The sequence below is a fragment of the Oreochromis niloticus genome, linkage group LG16, assembly GCF_001858045.2.
Source record: "Oreochromis niloticus isolate F11D_XX linkage group LG16, O_niloticus_UMD_NMBU, whole genome shotgun sequence".
In the NCBI taxonomy this organism is placed as follows: domain Eukaryota; kingdom Metazoa; phylum Chordata; class Actinopteri; order Cichliformes; family Cichlidae; genus Oreochromis; species Oreochromis niloticus.
Genome location: NC_031987.2, coordinates 21,348,536 through 21,370,455, shown reverse-complemented (window position 1 = coordinate 21,370,455; position 21,920 = coordinate 21,348,536). Strand labels below are relative to the sequence as shown.

Genomic DNA, 21,920 nt, shown 5'->3' with positions numbered 1-21,920 from the left:
TTGACTCGCTGTACAGAACCATCTGGAGAACATCTGGCTTAATTTTTCAGCATGACAATGGTCCCAAACACACCGCAAATGCAGTAAAAGCATACCTCAATAGAAAAACATGTATAGAAAAACACTATCAGTCATGGATTGGCATCCCCAGAGATCGGACCTCAACATTACTGAAGCAGTGTGGGATCACCTTGACAGAGAACGGAATAAAAGACAGCCAAAGAAGAAGAAGCTTTAGATGTCCTTCAAGAAGCCTGGAGAACGATTGCTGACGACTGCTTAAAGAAATGAGAAGAAAGTTTGTCTACGAGAGTTCAGGCTGTGGTGAAGAAAAACCTTGTTCATACCAAATATTGACTTTGGAGATTATAAGAATTGTACATACTCTGTTTTGTCATTTATGTTTGGACATTTCATTAAATCACTGCTCCTGTTTCCCATTTTTCCTAGCAATATATAAAGACAAGTTATTCATTACGTAAATAAACCAGCCCCTCCAATCCTTTGACTGGTTTAAATGAGTCGAAGTTCAACAGGATGTGCCAAAAATCTGATGTCAGTATTACAAACAGCAGTTTCCCTTTAAAATGATCAGACATACCTGTTGTATTTCTGACGACTTTGCCATTTTGGGCAAGTTTTACAGAGCAAAGACTAAACAGACTAATCAAAAGAAAGATGAGACTATAGCAAAGTTTTCTTTATTTAAAAAGTTATTAAGCAGTGCAACTGCAATCTGTAGAACAAATTCAAGGCGCAGTATTTCCAGGAACACAGGTAACAACAGACAAAGGCAAAAATACAAAGTAAACCTGAGCTGCAGCGTAGTAGAGATGTATGGAGACTGAAGGCTGATTGGAGTTTAACAAAACTGTTCTAAAATGTTCAAATAACAAAAAAATAAAATACAAAATCTGTCCTTGGCACCAGTGTGAGTCCAGTTACATCATTAAAATACAAAGTAAGACAAATTAAAAAACAAACAAACAAATAAAATATGATATGCATGTACAAAAACACAAATACGAACAATTAAAATCCACGTTTTCCTCAGGATTCATTACTGACGTTTTTCAGTGATGTTATTTCAGTGAGATGAGCTTGACTTGCCGTGGTTGGAGCTGTAACAGTTAGCATCTCCTGCACAGCTGCAGGACAGTTTTAATGCACATGCTGGCAGCGCTGTGCTGGGTCCAGGCTGGAAACCCTGTCACACTATGAGTGAGTCCCTGCTCAGTGCAGTGCTCTGTTAGGGAAACATACCAAGAGCAACATATTAGGAACTTCACTTTCATGCTCATGCAGGGTTAGCACAGCCTGGGGACAGAGCTTTGTGACCATGCACAGAAATCATGCAATACTGCAGTGGTTGCCACCTTGCTTATAGAGGAAGAAAGACTTTGGGATATTTAGAAAGCCAGAAAGCCTGTGTGTAATGTTTGCATGCAAGGCTGGGTTATAGAGGAATAATGTGCCTTCATTCATTATCCATTATCAAAAATTAGGTTTAAAAAAGCCACTGCTACATAAAGTCATGTAAAAACAACACAAAATGATTTAGTGTTGACACCACAAATCTAAAATCCACATACATATTATGTACATAACACTGAGAGACATTATGAAAGATATATAAAAGATATAAAAGGACAAGGCAGATGTTTTTTCTCTATATTTCTTACTGTCAACAAATCTCATGTAAGGCTCAAACCAGCACTGTTAGAATACACACACAGTGCTTCTGTAAAAATTTAAACCAGCTTTAGCAGATTTTGGGAAAGCACAGCTTATAACATTTATCGGCTATTTTGATATATAAACCAGTTCAAAAGCTTGTTAACACAAATATCTAATCACCCAACCACATTGCAGCAACTCATTGCATTTAGGCATGCAAACACAGTCAGGATGACTTGCTGAAGTTCCAACCGAGCAAGTGATTTAAATGTCTTTGACCGTGGCGTGATAGCGTTTCAGAAACCGTTTCAGAAACTGCTTTAACCTGATAGGAAGGTAACAGTAACTCATATAATGTTTGGTCGCAACCAAGAAGACCATTTCTGAACACAACACGTTGAAGCTTGAAGCAGATCGGCTGCAACAGCCACTCTTGTCAGCTAAGAACAGGAAACTGAGGCTACAACTCACACGTGCTGACTAAAATTGGACTGAGAAAACGTTGTCTGGAATGATGAGTCTTGATTTCTGATGCGACATTTGGATGGTAGAGAGGGAATTTGTGGTAAACATAAAAAGACAGATCAATCCTGCTATATATCAACAGTTCAGGCTCATGGTGGTGGTGCAGTGGTGTGGGGAATGTTTTCTTGGCACACTTGAAGAGCATTATTTAAATGCTACAGTCTACCTGACCTGTCTATTGTTCTTGACCATGTCCATCTTTTTATGGCCACTTTGCACATCTTCTGATGGGTGCTTCAGAAGTGTATAGTGGAATATTGTTTTTAAATCGATATAACAGATAAACAGCTGAATGCTTATTTATACAGCAGTCAGCCTTGAAGTTACATAATAGGTAAACCGGACAGGTGTTTCCAACCATGTGATGAAAGCAAGTGAGTTGCTGCCTTTTAGCTCAGCTTTGGTCTCCACCAAGTCTTGAGGGATATTCCTGGTTGTCTGTCTCATGCCCGCTCCACTAATTATGAAAGAAAGTGTGCTAACTCTACTGCTTTGGTACTGAACATATAACAGTATGTGCGTGGACTATAAATAATAAGAGTGATCTGAAAAACAATAAAACACTGACCTGATTGCAGAGCTGTGGGCTACTACAAAGCTACTGCTAATTAATTGGGGGTTTGTCCATGAATCCGTTTCAGTACGGGATGACCTGGAAACAAACAATATGTCCCAACTGGACTCCAATGATATCAATATATAAAGTTCACCTGGAAATGTTTTTACTTACTTACTAATTTTTTTCATAGCATCATGATGCTGCATGTGGGATTGAGTCAGGATGAACGATAGTTTTTAAACTACATAAACTTTTTGAGGACATTAATTGACAGAAAGGAATAATTCATGACTTGATTATACAGATAGTTGTTTCTGGACTGACACATTGCTGGTTTTATGCTTTTTACAGTATTTGCTGACAGTAAGACGAAAACAGGATATCACCAGACTTGTCCTGCAACAGTTTACAGGATTTCAAGGCTCTTTTTCCTGAGGAACAGAAGAGGAAGTCCTTGTTCCTGCTATAAGTAACTCACCAGATTTCTGCTCCTTTCTCTCTCCTCTCTGCCCCCCTGCAGTGTGTGAGACATTCCCTGGTTGGGGCGGGTATAAGAGAAGGGCTTCATGGCTGCCTCTGGGGTCCTGTACCTCTCTGATCTGGGAGGTTCTGCTGTGCGGTACCGCTCTGTAGTTTGGTCAGCCCTGCGGTATCTCTCAGCCTCGAGCTCAGAGTATGGAGGCAAAGAGTCCTCATCTTCTGGGCGGTTGCTAGGTGAACGGCTGTAATAACTATCGCTGCCCTTTCCTCTGGAGCTGCCTTTAGAGGGAGTGTCACTGTCCTCGTCCATCCTCCCAGCACCTCTGTCCCTTCCCCGGCCCCTCATCTTACTCTCAAGCATGCTGTTGAGCAAGGTGTCATCATAGGCTCTGCTTTGGGGCAGTCGAGATGGGCGATCACTGTCCCACGTGTCCCTTCTCTTTTGCAGTACTGGTGACGGGCTGCGGCGCCCCCAGCCATCATCTTCATTTCTATAGGAGCGCCTGGGAGGGCTGTAATCCCGCTCATAAGGCCGGTCTGAAGGCGCACCCCGACGTCCATGTGCGCTATAAGACTGAGCAAATTCCTCCAGCTCATCCAGAGAGCCCGTGCGCCCTCTTCTGCCCAACGTCTTTCTCTGCAGGTGCTCCGATCGGCAGTTCCACCTACAGCAAGAAGCAGCCCACGCTATACATGTTAATAACAGAACAAACAAAACTGGAGAAAACATTTATCTCACTAAGCAGCAACCTCCAGGGCTGACAAATGAAGCCAATGTGGAAAGGCTCACTCCAAAATTTAGAAAACCCTTGTAGACTCCCATGTTAGCTACTTTTAGCTGATGCCTTATTCTCACTGGGTCACCACAGCGGGATGCTCTGCACGTTTGACACAGGAATTTGTGTCTCCTCCCAGGATCAAACCAGGGATCTTTCATTTGTTGGGCAAAAGTGTAAACCACTACACTACAAGTCATTACTGCAGACAATGTTTACATCCTGGTTTAATCTTGCTTTTTAACAGCTCTTTTAACAATTTTTTAAAATGGTAATTACCTGTATTAACGTTCTATTCATGAACAGTTTTGGTGAGAGAAAATAGTGGTATAGTAACATGTCACTTTCAGGAGGTTTACATTTGGACTGCTTTTACTTACAGAGGGGGAAAAGGGTGCTACTTCAACCATTTATTCAGCAATCCATTCAAACTTTTCTGCTTGCATGATGTTTTTCACAATGCCACGTTTGCTGCAGGTGATGCAGTGAAGTACATTGAACAGAGTGGATCAATTATAATTTATTGTTTCTATTGGCAAAATTACATTCCTTAGCAAAATTTTTGGTTGACAAAAAAGTATTTCAGCCATTTTTTATGGTGTTATTGTGCTTTGTGTATGAATATCTTTGGATTCACTTTGTTTGAAGCAACATACAGACTGATGTACCACGACCCTCAGAAACATCTACTGTCAAATGTTTTCTGGCATTAAACAGTAAACACAACAACCTGATAGAAAATCTTTGGAGTGAAGCATCTCTCCACCTTACCTGCGGTCCAGTTCATCATCTGAGTGGTTAATTCTGTCTTGTCTGAGTCTTCGGCTTTGTGTAGGTGGAGCTGCTCTCTGCACCGACAGGTCATCGAGGTCTACGATAGGTGGAAGTGCTTTCATCTGGATTGCCTTAAAGGTGTTTCTGAAGTCTGTAGTCCCTCCATCATGAAGCGAGCTGAGCTCTGATACGCTCCTGGCTGCTGGGACAGACACATCACTAACATGATATTTGCTGTTTATACTAATAAAGTCATTTTGACTGAACAGCGGGCGGTATAAAGGTATGATTGCATTCAAGGAGGAGTAGGATCAGACGATGTTTTTTATTTTTCTAATTTAAAAAAGAATCATTAGGGAACAAATTAATTAACATTAATATGACAAATGCATGATCTGTCTATTATTATTATAAACACAGGAACTGCAGTGTATCCCATACATTCCACAGTGATGCCATTAATGCTCCATACATGTCTTTTAAATGCTCCCAGAAATGCTTTGGTAGATCTGTTTATGAAAACTGCACAGGCTGTCTCACAAACTTAAAATACTACATTTGATTATCTGTATGAACTGCTGTACTTGAAGCTGAATGATAGACACACTCCTCGAGAAGACTCCATAAAGAGATCGCAAAGATTTCGATTTTGCTGACAAATATTCTCCACTTTTACCCACTAAAGTGTATAAAACACATACTTATATTTGTGCACACTAAACTGAGTGAGCACAGCAGGGCAAACCATGACACTTACTCCCTGAGATGTCCTGATATAGAGCATCAACAATTGGGATGGGCAACATGGGCAACATTCTGCTGTTTCAAATTATTTCCTTTAATTTTAATTCTCTCAGTGAATTTGAGATTGTTAACACTGTCATTTGGATATGGTGGGCCTGTGGTTTTTAGATTAGGATGTGATGTGCTCATATTCCAGCCCCTATGTGGGATTCAGCTGATCTATTTTGTACAATTGTGAAAAATAATCTACACCTTCTTTAGATTATTAAGGTTATAAATTTTAGGACAATGTAAAAAAATAATCTGGTCCTTCTCAGGTTCTAAAATTACCTCAGATGAACAACAACACATGACATATTATACTGTATTGTTATTTATTTAGCAAAAAGCTCACCCAGAAACAGTTTGTGAGAAAAATATGTACACCCTTCGTGCCTCTGTAGTCATTAACAGTGCATCATTCCACAGTGAGAAAGATTATTTACAAATTTAAAACATTCAAAACAGCTTCCAATCTTCCCAAGTGGACTTTAGTTACACTGCTCAGACCCTCACGCTCTACAAGCCCCAGTTAGCATGTTAAACTTTAAACTGCAGTATTAGAAACAGACTGAACAAGTATGACATGCTTGGAAGGGCTGCCAGGTACAAGCATCTTCTCTCTAAAAATATTTTCTTTTGGAAAGGTTTGGATAATTGCATCTAAATAAACCACTAGACTTTTAGAACAACGTTCTTTGTACACATGATGCCACGGTACTGGGTCTTTACCAGGACTGGGTAAAGTCCTCAAAAGACAGATCATGCATTTGTCATATTATTCTTTCCTTTATAATGATGATTTAAGTTCAAGTTTACACAGATTTAGTCTTGAGTTTTATTCATTTATGTTTACTTGTATTTCCAGGCTTTGGTTTCTTGTCTTTGAGGGTCGTCTTGCGTGTTTGTCTCATCGCTGTGTCTCGTGTGTGAGTCTGTTTGTGTCATTTGTGTTTACGTCTCCCTCGCTCAATGTGTGTCTCGCTCCCTCTGTTCCCTGTACCTGGTCAGGTTGCGTCTCAGTGTGTTTCTCGTACTTCCTGTTTTACTTTGATAGTCTCCAGTATTGTGTGCAGCATGTTCAGTTTTGTCCCGTCTCGTCAATTAGATTAGGTCCAGCTGTGTTCCCCAGGTGTTTCCTCTTTGCCCTGATTCCCTCTTGTGTGTATATATTGTCTGTGTCTCCCTCTGTCCAGCGTTGTGATCTCCCTCAATCACGTGTGTTCTGCCTGTCAGTTTAGTTTCTAGTTTCTCCCAGTTTGGTTTCATGTCCTTTGTATTTCCAGCAATAAAGCTGAGTTTTGAGTTCAGTCCTGCTTGAGAGTCTGCATTTTGGCTTTTCAATCCTGCCTGCCTCACACAGCCGTTATGACAGATGGAACCAACGTGGAGCTGTCTGGCTTTAAAGCGTCACGTTTGGAGAAAAGCAGATCAACATATATCAGCACAAACACCTCATACCAGCTGTGAAGCACAGGTCCTGTCACTTGGTTGCAGTGACAGGACCTGAAGGGCATATGACAAATGAAATTCTACACAGCCAGGCTTTTTTTTTTTTGCTTTAGCTGACTCGACAAAACCTAAACCCCAAGTAGGAGATAACAGGTATCATGATGGTGGCTTTCTCTGTAACGCCTCTGTGTGCACTCCCATAAAAAGGGGTGTTTCACCGATCATAAAACTCACTCCTACACAAAACGATCCCTGTGAGTGTCACTTATTCCAGACAGAGACATTATCAGATAATAATGACTACTTAACTAATCTGTTAAGTACGGCTTAACAAATTACATATTTCCCCAGAAGAGTTTATTCCACTTAAAACATGCTGCAAAATAAAAGAATCTGTTAAAACGACAATTTTAAGCCAAAACTCTCAACATAACCTGGTTCTAACATATATTCCGACTATATTTTCAGTACAAGTTACCATGGTGATTTAGCAAGGTAGAAAAAGAGACACAGACAACTCTGACTTGACAAAGCTTAGAAAAGAAGATGTGCTTCACATGTTTTCACATGACTGTGTGTTCTCAAACTCATTAAAAAGTGTGACTCCACAACTTAGCCTTGCAATTTGTGAATGAGAAAAAAGGGACAGATGTTTTTTTTTTCAAATATGGAAGGATTAGATGGCAACTAGTAAGAGTTAATTCCCACAAACCATGCACATAAAACACGCACATACATATAAACACACACACTGCCACACAGATTAAAGAAACTAGCCTAATCTGTGCAGGCTTACATTTGAATGCTGCCATCTTGCTGCGCGGAAACTGAGCCAGCTCCTTCTCTATGTAGTACAGAACTTTTATTGAGTCCTGGTCTGGACTGGCTTTGAGCCGGTAACCACTGCGCACTGTGAATGTCAACACACACACACACACACCTATAGATAGATCGAGAAAAACAAAACCATGCAAGGACGCACACAAACACTCTTGAGTGTGTAAAGTATACGAGACAAAACAACCTTACGTGTTAATAGTGGATTAAATTCAAAAAAGGAAAAAGAAAAGAACAGACATTTCTTCAGACATTCAGACCTTTCATTGTAGAGACAAGGACGAGAGATGATGGATGAAATGAAGGTTAGTCGTGTCAGTGTTTGACGAAGAGAAAAAGACAGCTGTCACTGAAGTTTCTATGTAAGACTATAAATAACGTTAATAACATACACCACTTGTTCAAATAGTCTCAAAAGAGCTCAAAAGCAGTGATAAAGAAGAGTGAATACTGAGCTCGTCAATACTGTTTCTGCCTCTCCAAAAGCATTAAAAAACAGTTATTGAATTTTCAACACTAGAACCGCTGATTGCAGTCATTTTGACCCCATCCTCCGACACTACCATCAAAGAAATCATTTCCAAAGAAATCAGTTAAGTTGTTCATTTTCATCTATTTTTTTAAATAATAATAATAAAAGTAAGATTTGACAAAAAATCCGTTTTTGGGGTTTTACAAATAATTTTGATTATTTTATTATAAATCACAAAGGTGAAATTAGAATTTTAAAATCCATCAATAAACCACGAGCACAACAAACAACACGATAACTACCATATGCAAATATTAAATATATATTGCATACAGGCAGCCTATAACTTATTTTGAAATTTTACCTGTAAAATTACAAAATAATTCTCATCGTTCAGGAACCATTTGAATTCTTCCTCTACCACTCACCTCCAGACAGGTTATTCTCCACTGAGGGGATCGAGTTGATCTTGGGGTCCGTGTAAGAGGAAGAGGCCACTGGGACCACAGTAGGTATACCAGGAATGTAATAGGGATACACAGGGACCTGAGCAGCAGGCTGTCTGCTCTTTGCCATCTTCCCCGCTTCATACACTGCATAAACAACACACTTTCATTGTTGATGTTAAAGAAAAGGGATATTCAATTTTAAAAAAAAGGACATTCATTTTTTAAAGAGGATGCAGGACAGTCATTGGGTTGTTTGTGTTACTCACGGTGTCGTGGGCAGCAGCAGGTGTCGGGGCAGCAGCAGCAGCGGACGTAGCAGCAGCAGGAGTGAGGACAGCACTGGCACCAGCAGATCCCCAACAACAGCAGGAGCAAGATGCTGCCCACGACTACAGATCCCACAAATGCCCATTCTGATTTACATACAAAAAAAAAAAGGTCACAGTCAATGATTAAACACTCTGAACAGTGATTTAACATCACTACACCAAAGTGAGAAGTTCAACCAGTGGAGGTCAGCAAAACCAAGGTTTTCACATAACAGTCATATCTAATGGTAACTAGATGCAACTGAAATATGGCCACAACCATTAAAATAAGTCAGACTGGGCCAAACTCAAAGGGATTTGTGCAGTTTGTAACAAAAGCTCAATATTACTAATGTTACGTTAAAGAAATAAATGAAGCTGAGTGAAGAAATTCAGCTAAGGGGCTGAAAATTGTTCTCCAAAGTTCAAAGTCTTTTTTGAAATGTCTTTGTTTTTTTCAGATCTCAGCATTTGAATTCCTGAAATGTTATAACTGACAAAGATTTGGGACAAAAAATAAACCCAGTCTCTGATTTTTCTATTAGGAAAATCTGATGTTTCTCCTCCACTGATGTACCCGGAGGCAACAGACCCCTAAAAACAGGAAACTTTAGGGGGACATCAAAGGAAATCAGAGTGACTTTTATCCGTTCTCACATCTTTGAACCATCCAAACCATAACAACAGACTTCCTCAGGGAGTGCCAACAGTCAAAATCCACAATCATAACTGGAGGTAAACAATAACAACTACAACTCTGTGAATTTGGCTTCATGTAGCTTCACTAACTAACTGACTGTGTTCATATCGGGCGTAGAAGCTCCAGCTACAAGGCTGTCATGTTTACTCAGTCAAATTTCTAACAAGTGAATGTACATTTGTTAGTCAAAGAGCGTTTTATCTGGTCAGTTGGAATCAGAAACATCAGGAGGCAATAGAAAAGCTGGAAAATGCCAGGCAGAGAGGCAGACATGCAGCGGAGGGACCGTACCTGGCATAATCTCCAAATCAAACTCAGGGAGTAGATCTTGCTGCTCACCTGTCCTGCCTGCAGAGAGAGGGAGAGGACAGGTGAAGGCCGGCAGAGGAAGCGGGAAGCGGGAGTCAAAAGGTCAGGCAAATTAGCAAATTTGGCAGAAGGCAGATGATTAATGGTCATGCACTATTTGGGGAATGAAAGTTTAAGTATGAAAAAAATGGGTCTGCATCTAGAAAATATCAAACTTATCAATGAAGACGTTTGTTGTTGACCACGCTGTCTGTGACAAACTGAAATGTCCATTAGATGGACTCCCGTGACATGTGGTTCACATGTTCACGTCCCAAAAGTTTGACCCTTTTTGATCTGGAGGTCCATTTACTTCCAATTTGTACCACCAGGATGTTTTATATAGATAATAACATAATATTCATTGTTCCCAGAGATCACTCTCTGATCTCTTGAACTACAATATGACCCACGTGCCAGACAGCAAGAGGTAGACTAACAAAAAGCAAGCCTTTATTAGATGCTGGCAAATTAATAGGTATAGTTGAACTGAGACTAAAGGAAACACAAAATAGAAAGGGCCACAAGGAGGCTAAACTAAGAGAAACTGCCAAACACCAACACGGAGTCTAAAAGGTGATTATAGCAAATACAAAGGACAAAGGAAGACAGGACTATTTATACACTGGGGGGTGATTGGAACAAGACATGGGTAAAGACAATGAGGACAATCACAAAGGAGCCAGTAAAACTGACATGAAAGAAAACCAACTTTCAAAGAAATCAGGAAATAAACAAGAGAAAATTACACTGCAACACAAAAACTAACACTAACAAGATGCCAGATAAAAGGCAGCACAGGAGGGCAAAGGCACTAACCAGAAAGATGAGACAGAGGGAGCAACAGATAGGGATCCCAAAAGGTTGATTCTGTTCATCTGCACAATAACAGTAAATTTGCACAATAACTGAAACAAGGGTTTTCACTTATTGTGCAAATACAATATTTGCACAATAACTGAAAACTTTTTTTAAAAAAAAACTATTAAAGCCTTATTTAAAGCCTAAATAACCTTTTTCTTTGATGCCATGCACAGTCAACGTGCCTCAGCGTTAACATTAAAACTGCACGCTGTTAAATGAATGCTGTTAATCATTTTACATGCATGCAGACACCCAAACACATGCAAACAATTGAGACGTGAGAGGCGACAGACAGGGAGGTTTGGAAACTGGGACACTGACGACACCAGGGCAATAATTTACCGCGCGAGCTCGTCAAAACAAGGTCATGCAAGTTGCGCTGCTGTGAAACAATGTGCCTGTTGTGCTCAATACGTATCACATAAAGGTCAAAATCAGAACAAAAATTCAAGGAAATTACTCGCTGAATACAGAAAGGGATCTGCAACAGGTGTGCAGGAGTCAGCTACAGATGTTTTTAATGTGCTTATTACGAGGTCTGAAAACACTGATTACAGTAAAGACTGGTTACTGTCTGATATGACAACATTGGTAGACTAAACAACCCCTGGTACTGAGGCTGCAGAGTAGTGCTGGGCGATATGACGATATATATCGTGTGGACGATAGAAAAGTTTCTATCGTGCCATTTGTCTTCTATCGTTTCTATCGTTTCTAACCCGAATTTTACAAATTATTACATAAAATATATCATTAACCCTTTAAAACCGGTCGGAGCAGGCAAACTCCGTTTTCCCTAACTATTTTTAAATCCCTGTAGAACTGTAACCACGTAAGGTAGCGCAATAATGGTTTTTTTTGCATATGAAACGGTAGGAGTTGTACTTACATCTTATTCCATTAGCTTGCCCTAGGTCACGGTTTCCTTCCACACATAGCTTTGCAAAAATTGCATAAAAAGCACTTCCAGCAACAAAAACATAATATTCCAGACTTGCAGCAACAAAAACATAATATTCCAGAAACAGGTTTTGCCGATCCGATCAGCTGTTCATAACACTTCCTAGTTGGAATATAACTCAGCGCGAACTATCGCATGTCCGCCATTACATGTCCGAAACCGGAAGTGATGTCATTTTCGCGGAAAATGTAGTTTTTTAAGCTTCAAAGCCTATGTTGGTGTTTTTAAAAGTCATGTTTGACTTTATGTTCTTCTGTATCGTTTCTGGGATGCTTAGAAGTCAAATTACACTGCTGTAAATCGTTTATTTTGATGCACATGCTGTGTTTTTGCAAATTTGCATTTATTTATTTTCATTTTTCCTGTAGTATATAAAAATTTGTGTATCTCAAAAATAAAACTATGAAGACACTCAAAATAAATCAATTTTAAGATGAGCTCTGGCGGACTTGGTTCTATGGTAGGTCTTAAAGGGTTAAATAGCCTGTGGCAAATATATTAGTGTTGTCTTCTCACTTTACATACTCTTAACTTTATGCAAGAGAAAATAAAGTATAAAAAAATGACATTTTTCACAAAGAAACTCTGTCTTGTTGTTTTGCAACATGGTGCTGCTTTACATGCACCCGGATTTGCGACATGCTTTACAGTAACTCAAAACAAAGACTGCACCCTCTCCACTCGCTGTTTAAAGACTGCATACTTTCCAGATGACCACAGGTCAGGTGGTATATCGTGATATATATCGTTATCGTGATATAAAATAATTCATATCGTGATAAATATTTTTTCCATATCGCCCAGCACTACTGCAGAGTGTGCTGAGTAAGCACTTATTAAGGAGTGGGGAAAAAAACAGTCTTGCTACCTTGGCCCTGCCTCACTTGACTGCATACCATCCGTAACCTGAGAGAGCTGAGGAGCTGTGCAGCTCCGAGAGGGAGGGGAGGTCGACGAGTAAGAAATGGAGGAGTGCACGAGAAGATTTTGCAAGGCAAAAGGGAGGGAAGGGGAGTGAGTGTGAAAGAGAACTGATTTCACGAGTAAATGTTATCAGCGTTCAAGGTGCTGGTGAGCAAAAGAACACTGAAAGAAGGTTTTTTTGATCATGTGCTTTCATATTTGCACTGTGGCCTAAATATGGAGTTAGAGCCAAGCAGCAGTTTAGTAGTAACGCTGGTGAAGAAAGTTGAATATAAGTACCAGAAACTTTTAAAAACAACCAGTTTGGCACAGAAAAAGTTTTACACACTTTCTAATTCTGACTTCAAAATTACAACATTCACAAGCTAAGAAGTTCAGCACTAAAGCCAAATGAGTCTTGTTATTCTCACACGTTTAAGCCCCTTCTCTCCTGGGAGATGACTGTAATCAGATTAGTGTTAAACTAAGGAGGGCTATATGAATGAGCAGACTTCACAAGCATCAGTCTGACCTAACTTAAAGGGAGAAAACCAGTTTGAGTAACTAACAGATCACACCATCAGTTACTTTTTTAAGTGTTTAGTCATATTTATTTCACATCAAAAGCAAAACAAACAACCAAGTAGACTTTTTGATCCTGGAAGTGCAGCGCAACAGCAACATCAAAGCACCATGCCGTGTTCCTGTATAAGTCAGAAGTTGGAATTTCCAAGTTACCAGTCGGAATTTGAATCTGGAACACCCCCTCACCTCAGAAAGTCGGAGCAGTCCCATCAACCCTGAGCTAACAATCCTGTTTTCCCTGGCTTTTTCTGGAACCTGCTAACTCAGGAGTGACGTCACTCCCAACTTCCTATATTCCAGTTCCGAGGTATCTGGAATGTTGCTTCAGATATATTCATTCACACAGTCAGGGTTCATAGGCAACAGACCAAAGAAACCAATCCTATCAACCAGGAAGAGTTGGCTAATCTCTCTGATGTCACAGTTGGGAAGTTTATCCAAAAAAAAAAGGATGCTATTATTAGTTGTTCGATAATATCCTCATATCTACATGTGCTTCTACTGCTATCCTCTGCTCTATGTTTCACTCTGTGTGTGTTTGTCTTTTAGCTCCTTGTGTGTGATGGTGAAACAGACACATGCAGAGCGAAGGAGCGGAGAGACGGGACGAATGAAGTTAACATTACTTTTACTGCTTATAGTAACATAAGAAGTAAGTGCTAATTCATCTGAATGATTTGTGTTGGCAGTTAGCACTTAGCTGTTGTCCCATGAGCACAAGCTACTGTGGATTTTTTTAAAGTGCTTTGAAAGCTCCACCAAAACAGCAGCCTCTGGATATTTTGGCATTGTGTGTGAGAACTACTGAGTAAAGCTTGAAAAAGTAGAGAGAGAGGGAGAGGAAGGGGAAGGGGAAGGGGAGGGACAGCAGGAAAGGGGAGGAATTAATTTGCCTATTCCTCAACTGTACATACTAATTGAGGCAAAAGGCTCAATATTTTCATCTAACTGTATTGAATACATCAATGCTTGGAGGGGGACCTTTAACAAGCTCTTGTGTGGTCTGAAAATAAATACAAACAATCTTACTTAGTAAAAATGCTACTTCAAGATTTACAGTAAGTCATGACTCTCTGATCTTAGTGCTGAAGTGTTGGGAGTTTAGTGTAGATTTGGGAGGTTTGTATAATGATTAACCAGTGATACTCCCCAAAGAGCAAACGCCACACAGACAAACATGCAAGCTCCCCTGCAGTCTCTGAGCCTCCTGACATACTGTGTAACTGACCTGAGATGTAACGGCTCCACACCGGCTCTCTAAAGCGTGCGACCGGCTAAAGAATAGAGTCTGTTAAGGATCATCGAGGGCATGTAAAGAGGGAAACACCATTTAGCTGTCTCCATGGAAACTGTAGTAAGGGCACTCAGGAATGCAGCACAATTAAGAGACCACTTCTAAAACCTTTACCAACAACATGCAGGAAAAAACTCCCAAACAAACAAACAAACAGAAAAATATAGGTTAATTTTCTCAGATGCTTACCGAGCACCAGTAATTCCACCTGATCCTCGTTCTTCCCCTCCAGATCATCGGCGATCACAACTTTGCAGAAATACACACCGCTGTCGCCCCACTGCAGCTCCCCAATACGCAGGTCTGCTTCTGCACAGATTACAAAACAAGGACAAAGATTATATTTCTACATATTTACAAATATTAATATGTCAAATGGCACATCATGTTCACAAAGCAAACTTTTTAATGCTGCATTTTTAAAATTCAAGTGGAATCATTTAACACTGACGCCACCCAATAAGACTGTGCCCCAAATTTGAGGACTATGAACTGGAACTCTTTTGAGATCGATGACATGCTATTGATTATTCAGTGGGAAGTGAGAGTATTTTCCCCCGCTGAGGTGGTTATGCTTGTCTCTTTGTTAGAATTATAAATCAGAAAGTCTGAATTCATCTAAAGATCCAAAAGTTATAATTCACGTTTGGACTCAATCCTGAATTCAGAGAGGGAGAATGTCTTCTTTACAATCTTTACAAAAACATGTTCAGTTGAAATGCGAGGAAGTGTAAGTCATCAACTGGGTGTTCTTAACAAAACACCACAAACTAATCTGGATCTTAGATATAATTCTATTTCCAAAGACTCATGGTGTGGAGAAAATTTGTTAAGAGTCCTGAAGTCAGTTGTTTGTTTGTTTTTAATGTCAGTAATGAAAAAAATACTGCCAAACATAAAGAAAGTTATTATCGGTCTACATGTATTTCCTTTGGCCTTTATTGTTATTGGATTTTGTGACAACAGGAGGGCGTTGTTGACACATTTAAATGGCAGACGTGTTTTGTCCTGATAAGAAGCCCACATATGAATGGGCGCGAGGGCGGGGGCCTCTATGTGGTACTGCCATTCTTGTAGGACTGAAGCAGAAGAGATTTATTTATAGAAAACCCCGTCAGCTCTGACTCATGTGTGACGATCAAACAGCTGCAGAGTCCTTCACCTTATTTCACTGAGGATAAAAGCGGTGACATTACTGTTTATGATGCTGATGTCTCTGCCTTTGTAGTGCTCAGCCAGCGTCATGGAGGCTCCCTGGGATGATGCCACTACCCGAACTGTGCGGGTGTTGTCGGAGCACTCGAGGTGGGACTTGGGTCCCAGCGCTGAGGTCTTGATGCCCAGGGTCTCCGAAAGGGAAAAGGACTCCTGCGTGTGGTCTCGACAGTAGGACTTGTACCACCACTGCACCACCGGGAGCTGGACAGAGGACGTCTGGTACTGACACGAGAGGACCACGGACTGGAAGAGGATTGCATACTGCTTTTCCTTCTGCACTGAGACATGCACACTTTCACACACGCACACTGATGGACACATACAAGCAAAAAGAATAAAGCACAGGTGCTTTTGTTAATCTACTAAAAATGGACATTAGAGCAGGGCGATATGACCAAAAATATTTATCACGAGATACATTTGAAAATTTGCGATAACGATATAACTGACGATATAATTGACACTAGACAAAATACTTTACAACTCCACAACTTTATTAGTGCAAAAAAACCCCATCAATGTATTTTCACTTAAACAAGCAGCTGTTTTTTATGTGCATTAAAGTTATATAAAAATGTAACAGTGCAAATTCCTTGCTGACAGTTTAACCAAAAGGCATTTCCAGTGGAAACTGGCCGACATGTCCTCAGTATAACCATGTATAATATCCACAAAACCTAAAAAGAGGTTATACACACACAATACGGTAATATTATGTTGAAGCACAGTACGTATCACTCCGCGAGGCTCCTGCCTTAGCCGTAATGCTCCGACAATCCATCAAGCGGTGCGGGTTCGTAGCTTAGCAAAGTCGTACTGAAACATTTGACAGATTTTCGAGCGCCGTGTACCACATAAAATCGTTTCGAGGTCAGTAAACACAACCAGAATTCATAAATAAGGCGCACGGGATTATAAGGGGCACTGTCGATTTTCAGAAAAATCAAATGATTGATTTTAAGTGTGCCGTGTTTTCCAAAAAACACGGTAATAACGACGGCCCGCAGCATTTTTACAAACCAATTCTGGTTCATCCGTTTCGCTCTTCTCATGTGCGTATGTAAACATAGGCACTGCGCATGCGCATTTTACCCATATTCTATCCCGATATTTCATTTTCCTATCGTTGCCCAAAATTACACCGGTATTACCGTGAACGGTATGATATAGCCCAGCCCTAATGGACATATCAGTTCAGTTTGACTATTAAGTCATGCAAATGGTAAATATGCTCGATGCTAACTTAAGCAAGTCAGTTCCACCTATTCTGCAGAATGAAATACAGAGTTTACAGACTCATTTTTTAGTCCAACCAATATAAGCGCCAGATCTGAAAACACACTACAAGCATTAAAATCCGTCCCATTTAAACAAAATTAAACCTTTAACATATTTGTTAATCAATAAATTATGTAATAACAATGAGAGGAGCCAATATGTTTAATTTCAGAACATACTGATTTGCATCAATTTTACTTGGTTAGTAAGTCAAAGATCTGATTAGGCTTTACACCACTACTTAGTTGCAATTTTATTATTAACTAGAGTTATAAACTACAGTCTTTAACAAAACTTACATTTAAATCTTAATGAGCTATATTAGACAGCTTTACTGTCCACTACTTGGTCATTTTGAAGGCTGCAGCTTTGTTGGTGTTAAATGATAATGTGACATTTGTGTTATTGGGGGTGGGGTCACTCTGCCCCCCTCAACTGACTTCTTTCTAGTCAGTTATTGCAGCTCAAGCTCAAGTTAATTATTCTCTGAACAGTCCCTGCTTTAGCAGCAACCTCAGTAAGTAGTACAGCTAAGGGTGCTGATTTTGGAGTGCATGTGTCTATGCAAGTGGAACGTTGGGAAGTGTCTTTGGAACGATCAGCACGTGAAGCTAGTTTGCTTGTAATCATGGATACTAGATCATGAAGAAGATGTGAGTGGGAGTGCAAATGGTCTGTCTCTGTGCTAGTCCAGTGATAAACTGGCAATCGCACCCCTCGCCCCGTTGGAGCTGGGATAGGGTCCCACCCTCTTGTGAGCCTTAATTGGCTGAAAAAGATGGATGGATGAATCATGATGAATAATGAATCAGCTTGTTTTCAGAGGATGAGTTTATTGCCTCCTGTAGCACTCTTTTGAATGCAAATATAATGCATCTTACTGCGAATTTCAGTTTATAACCTGTGTTTTGTGGACACTGCACGTCAGCTGCCTGTCCATTTCACATGCTCTGAAGCCAACCCTGTAATAATTTGCTCTCTGTCATCAAACTTCAGGTGAAGGAAAAGATTGCATAACTAGCGGAAGGTGATAAACTGGCAGGTGAGTCTAGATAAGAAAAGTTTAAAAACAGTAAAATGATGCAAGTGACAACTTTATGAGCAGAGCAACAGCTGCATCTCATCTTTATTTGTACAGATGACTGATGATGACTGTACTTCGGAGAAACTGTCATTATCATCATATCAAAACCAAAAGAAAGACAGGAACAGAGATTAAATGCGTGGGGGTCCGCTATTGCTCGGTGCTGGGGTCAGGAAGGTTAAATTCCAGTGTGCGTGGGGGGCTGGGGAGATCTAGGGAGAGGCAGGAGGTTGTCATCACAGAGGGAGGGGGGTGGAGCAGTCTGATGGGGATTTTCTGGTAGTCATATTAGCTCTAGGTGGGGCAGGAACTCAACTCTAAACATGTCCCAGAAGACAGGAAATCAAAACAAAACCAAGTCCACCAGCCTGCATCTCCTCAGGGCCAGTAAGAGGAGAATACACACTGTGTTTAGACATTTATCTAAAATGAGCACCTCTATGGCATTCTTCTGAAAAGACATCAAGTTTCCCCATTTCCAGGCAACAGTTAGGACTGTGAATAACTATTCTTCCCCCAGAAGGGAAACCCAAGGTAGAGGAATGTCATCACTGCTGGGTTTTTATCTGTCTGTCTGAATGTCAGCGGGATTACGCAAAAACTACCAGGCTTAATTCCAGAAAAATTGGTGAGGTGGAGGAAAGAAAGAGCTCGTTGCATTCGGGTGTGGATCTACACCACATTCTTTGAAAAGGATGTGTTATCCGAGTAATTGATTTTGTCTGTGAATCCTGGGAAAAGGGTTATAAAGTCAAGCTGCTGTGTTTTCTTTTTTTCTGATATGTCCAACAATCCAAAACTCAAAGAAATTCAATTAAGAATAAGAAGAAGTTACTTTCAGTTGCTGTCTTGTTAATAAGGAGTTGCCACATATTTGATCTGGCACATTTCTTTTACACCAGATGCCCTTCCTTACACAATCCCAGAGGGATTTGGGTCTCCTCCCAGAATCTGACTAGGGATCTTTCAATTGTTGAGTAAATGTGTAAACGACTATACTATGAAGCCACAAAAATATTGGTATATAAGCAGCAAATCTTTCCATTTAGAAGCTTAAACCAGAATGAATAAATCAACAGAAAAAAATCAACAATAATTTTAATAACTAATTTATTAGTTAGTCATAAATTTTCCTGGTTTTCTCCATGTGGGCTAACATGGAGCTAAAAATAAACTGAAACAAGGAGTTACAGATATGACACTGATGACATCTTAGTCAACTTCTCCATTAAGTGAATAATCAGCATGCTAAAGCTTCGTCAGCTTTGTGTTTTTAACATTAAGTTGAGGCCAGCTGGTCGACGTCATCAGCTTACTTCTTCCTCTGATACACTTTAACTGCACAAACAGGAGGAAGGGTCACCAAGCTCCTAAATTCCTGCCACAGAAAGCTGTGGTCTTCCCTTTATTTCTTTTTTTCATGGACCAGTCCATTGTTAGGGCTTCCCCTCTCCTGTCCCACTTGAGCAAGCGAGAGGGGGGAGGAGGTCGCAGACTCCCAGCCAATGGGAGTGTCAGGCCTTCCTCCAGCTGGATGTGAACAGACCAATTAAGCACAAGAGATTTAAATCAAACCGTTAGCCGATGAACTGGAATTCATGAATATCATGAGTTTGAGGTGAGAGGAGTGAGGACTGCAGTAACTGCTGACATGCATCATGATTACACCTGTTAACCAATGTTTACTGTCTGCCATGACTCACTGTAGGCTAATGACTGGGTTTCAGAGGCAGTAGACAGTCACACCCTCACCACCTGCATACAGTGGAAAGGCCTCAACACATACAGGCCTCAATTAAAGATTAGATGCCAGTTTAAACCGGGGTGAACACAGTATGTGGTCGCAAATGTTTCTCAGGTCAAAGCCCTGCTCTTGGAAGCTGCACGTTTCCTGAGCAGTCAGACTTTTCCTCTCCAAAGCTGTCACATTTCCTGCCTTTACTTTGCAATACATTCCTTCACATTGACTCATTAGCCCAACAAAAAGTGATAAGGATGAATATAGCCACTGCAGTTTCACAAAACACTCACAAAGTTCACAAGAAGTGAGGTGAGGAGCCCATTCTTCACAGATGCACCATCATCAGTACATTTCCAGCCTTCCTGGGTTTGGTACACTTAAATATACACACTTACATATATAAAGTACATAGTGGCCTTATATTTACATTTTGTATAACTAATCGGTCTGACTAATAAAGCGATAGTGTGATAGATCACTTGTGTTATTCTATAACTCAGATGAGTTTCTTAATATAAATAACAAAGACATGCATCATTTTCTTGTATTTTAGATTCAGAAAACAAACAGAAGTGCCTATTTTTCAAGCACATCTACCTGAAAATAGCTAAAATACATGTAGTATTTACTATTGTACTCCAAAAAGTACTTTCATAGAAAACACAACAGCATAAAGAAGTGCCTGTAATAGCAAAGCTATAACACACTAATCAGTAAAACATCTTAGGACCACAACATACGACCGAAACAGCATTAAATACCAGACAAGAATTACTTGGGCTGCTCTATAAATGTTAATGGAGCAAACCATCGCTGTAATTGAGTACCTATTTCTCTTTATTCACTCAAATAAAACAAAAAGAAGGCTTTACTGAGTCCTGTGTAGCCCCTGGGTCTGGGATAAGCACGGAGTTAACATGGGATCAACCTGTTGCGCTTTAGCCGTAAAGAAAACACATTTTAACCTTTTATTTTAGATGGTAAGACTTACCTGAGGCTCCCAAAAAAATAGCCAGCCGGTAAACGTTCATTATATTGTCCGTTTTTATAGTAACGAGTAGTTTAACCGTTTGTTGGTCATGTCGTTTTCCGCTAACTGCGTCTGCTGCAGACCGGACTCTGACTGCGTCTAACGGGACTGTACCACTTCTCAGGGAGGTGAGGCTCAGCACAAACACTGCACCGCTCTCAGACAACTTCAGCCTAAAATTTCGGCACAAAAACAGCGTATGTCACTAAGTGTCTGGGTTGCAGGATAATTTTGGTTCCTGCATCGGGTTGATAAGAGGGGTCTGCAGGGGCGATTCTAGGCTCAAACTTTTAGGGTGGCTCAGCCCCAATCATAATAGTACAGTGCCCTACAATTAAGATTAATGGAATATGCTGCTTGCAAACATATTCAACCTTTTTCACCTTAGTAAATGTCAGTTCAATTATATACACATTACAATCGTACTTGCAAAAGCAACCTACTCATTTGTATCACCTATTTAACGTCAGATTTAACATCAGATGACCGTTTTTGAATGCTTAAGTTATCAAACCTAAAGCAAAGGCTTAATCATGTTGATCAGAATTTACCAAAGCAAGCTGAAGAGCTACTTTTAGTGCACAGTACTGGATGTTAATCACATTACTGTAATCGCGTTACATTTTTCAGTAATGCAATAATGTAACTGTTATTGTACTAAATTAAGTAATTACATTACAGTTACCATTATGTCTTTTTTGCATTTCAAAAGTTCTTTAGTTATCTGAACACTATGTGGATAGAAAGAAAAAAACATCAAACCTATATGTTTCTTCTTCTTTCTGCAAACTTCCACAACAGTCACCTGATTTCAGTTTTTGT

At 40.1% G+C, this 21,920-nt stretch overlaps 1 protein-coding gene across 5 annotated transcripts; it reads right to left on the bottom strand.

Moving 5' to 3' along the window:
• Positions 1-679: 679 nt before the first annotated feature.
• ildr2 (immunoglobulin-like domain containing receptor 2) lies at positions 680-21,292 on the bottom strand. Of its 5 annotated transcripts, none has more exons than XM_005457799.4 (10): positions 21,060-21,291; positions 15,944-16,273; positions 14,937-15,056; positions 10,084-10,140; positions 9,051-9,197; positions 8,764-8,928; positions 7,823-7,936; positions 4,789-4,993; positions 3,240-3,906; positions 680-1,246 (listed from the first exon to the last, which is right to left on the bottom strand). In XM_005457799.4, the coding sequence occupies exons 1-10, from the start codon at positions 21,097-21,099 to the stop codon at positions 1,211-1,213; spliced, it is 1,881 nt and encodes a 626-aa protein (XP_005457856.1). In that variant the 5' UTR covers positions 21,100-21,291; the 3' UTR covers positions 680-1,210. The 5 variants fall into 5 exon arrangements, with proteins under 5 accessions (XP_005457856.1, XP_005457857.1, XP_005457858.1 ...); XM_005457800.4 differs by having other exon boundaries at positions 4,789-4,990; positions 21,060-21,290; XM_005457801.4 differs by lacking the exon at positions 10,084-10,140 and having other exon boundaries at positions 21,060-21,292.
• Between the last annotated feature and the right edge of the window lie 628 nt (positions 21,293-21,920).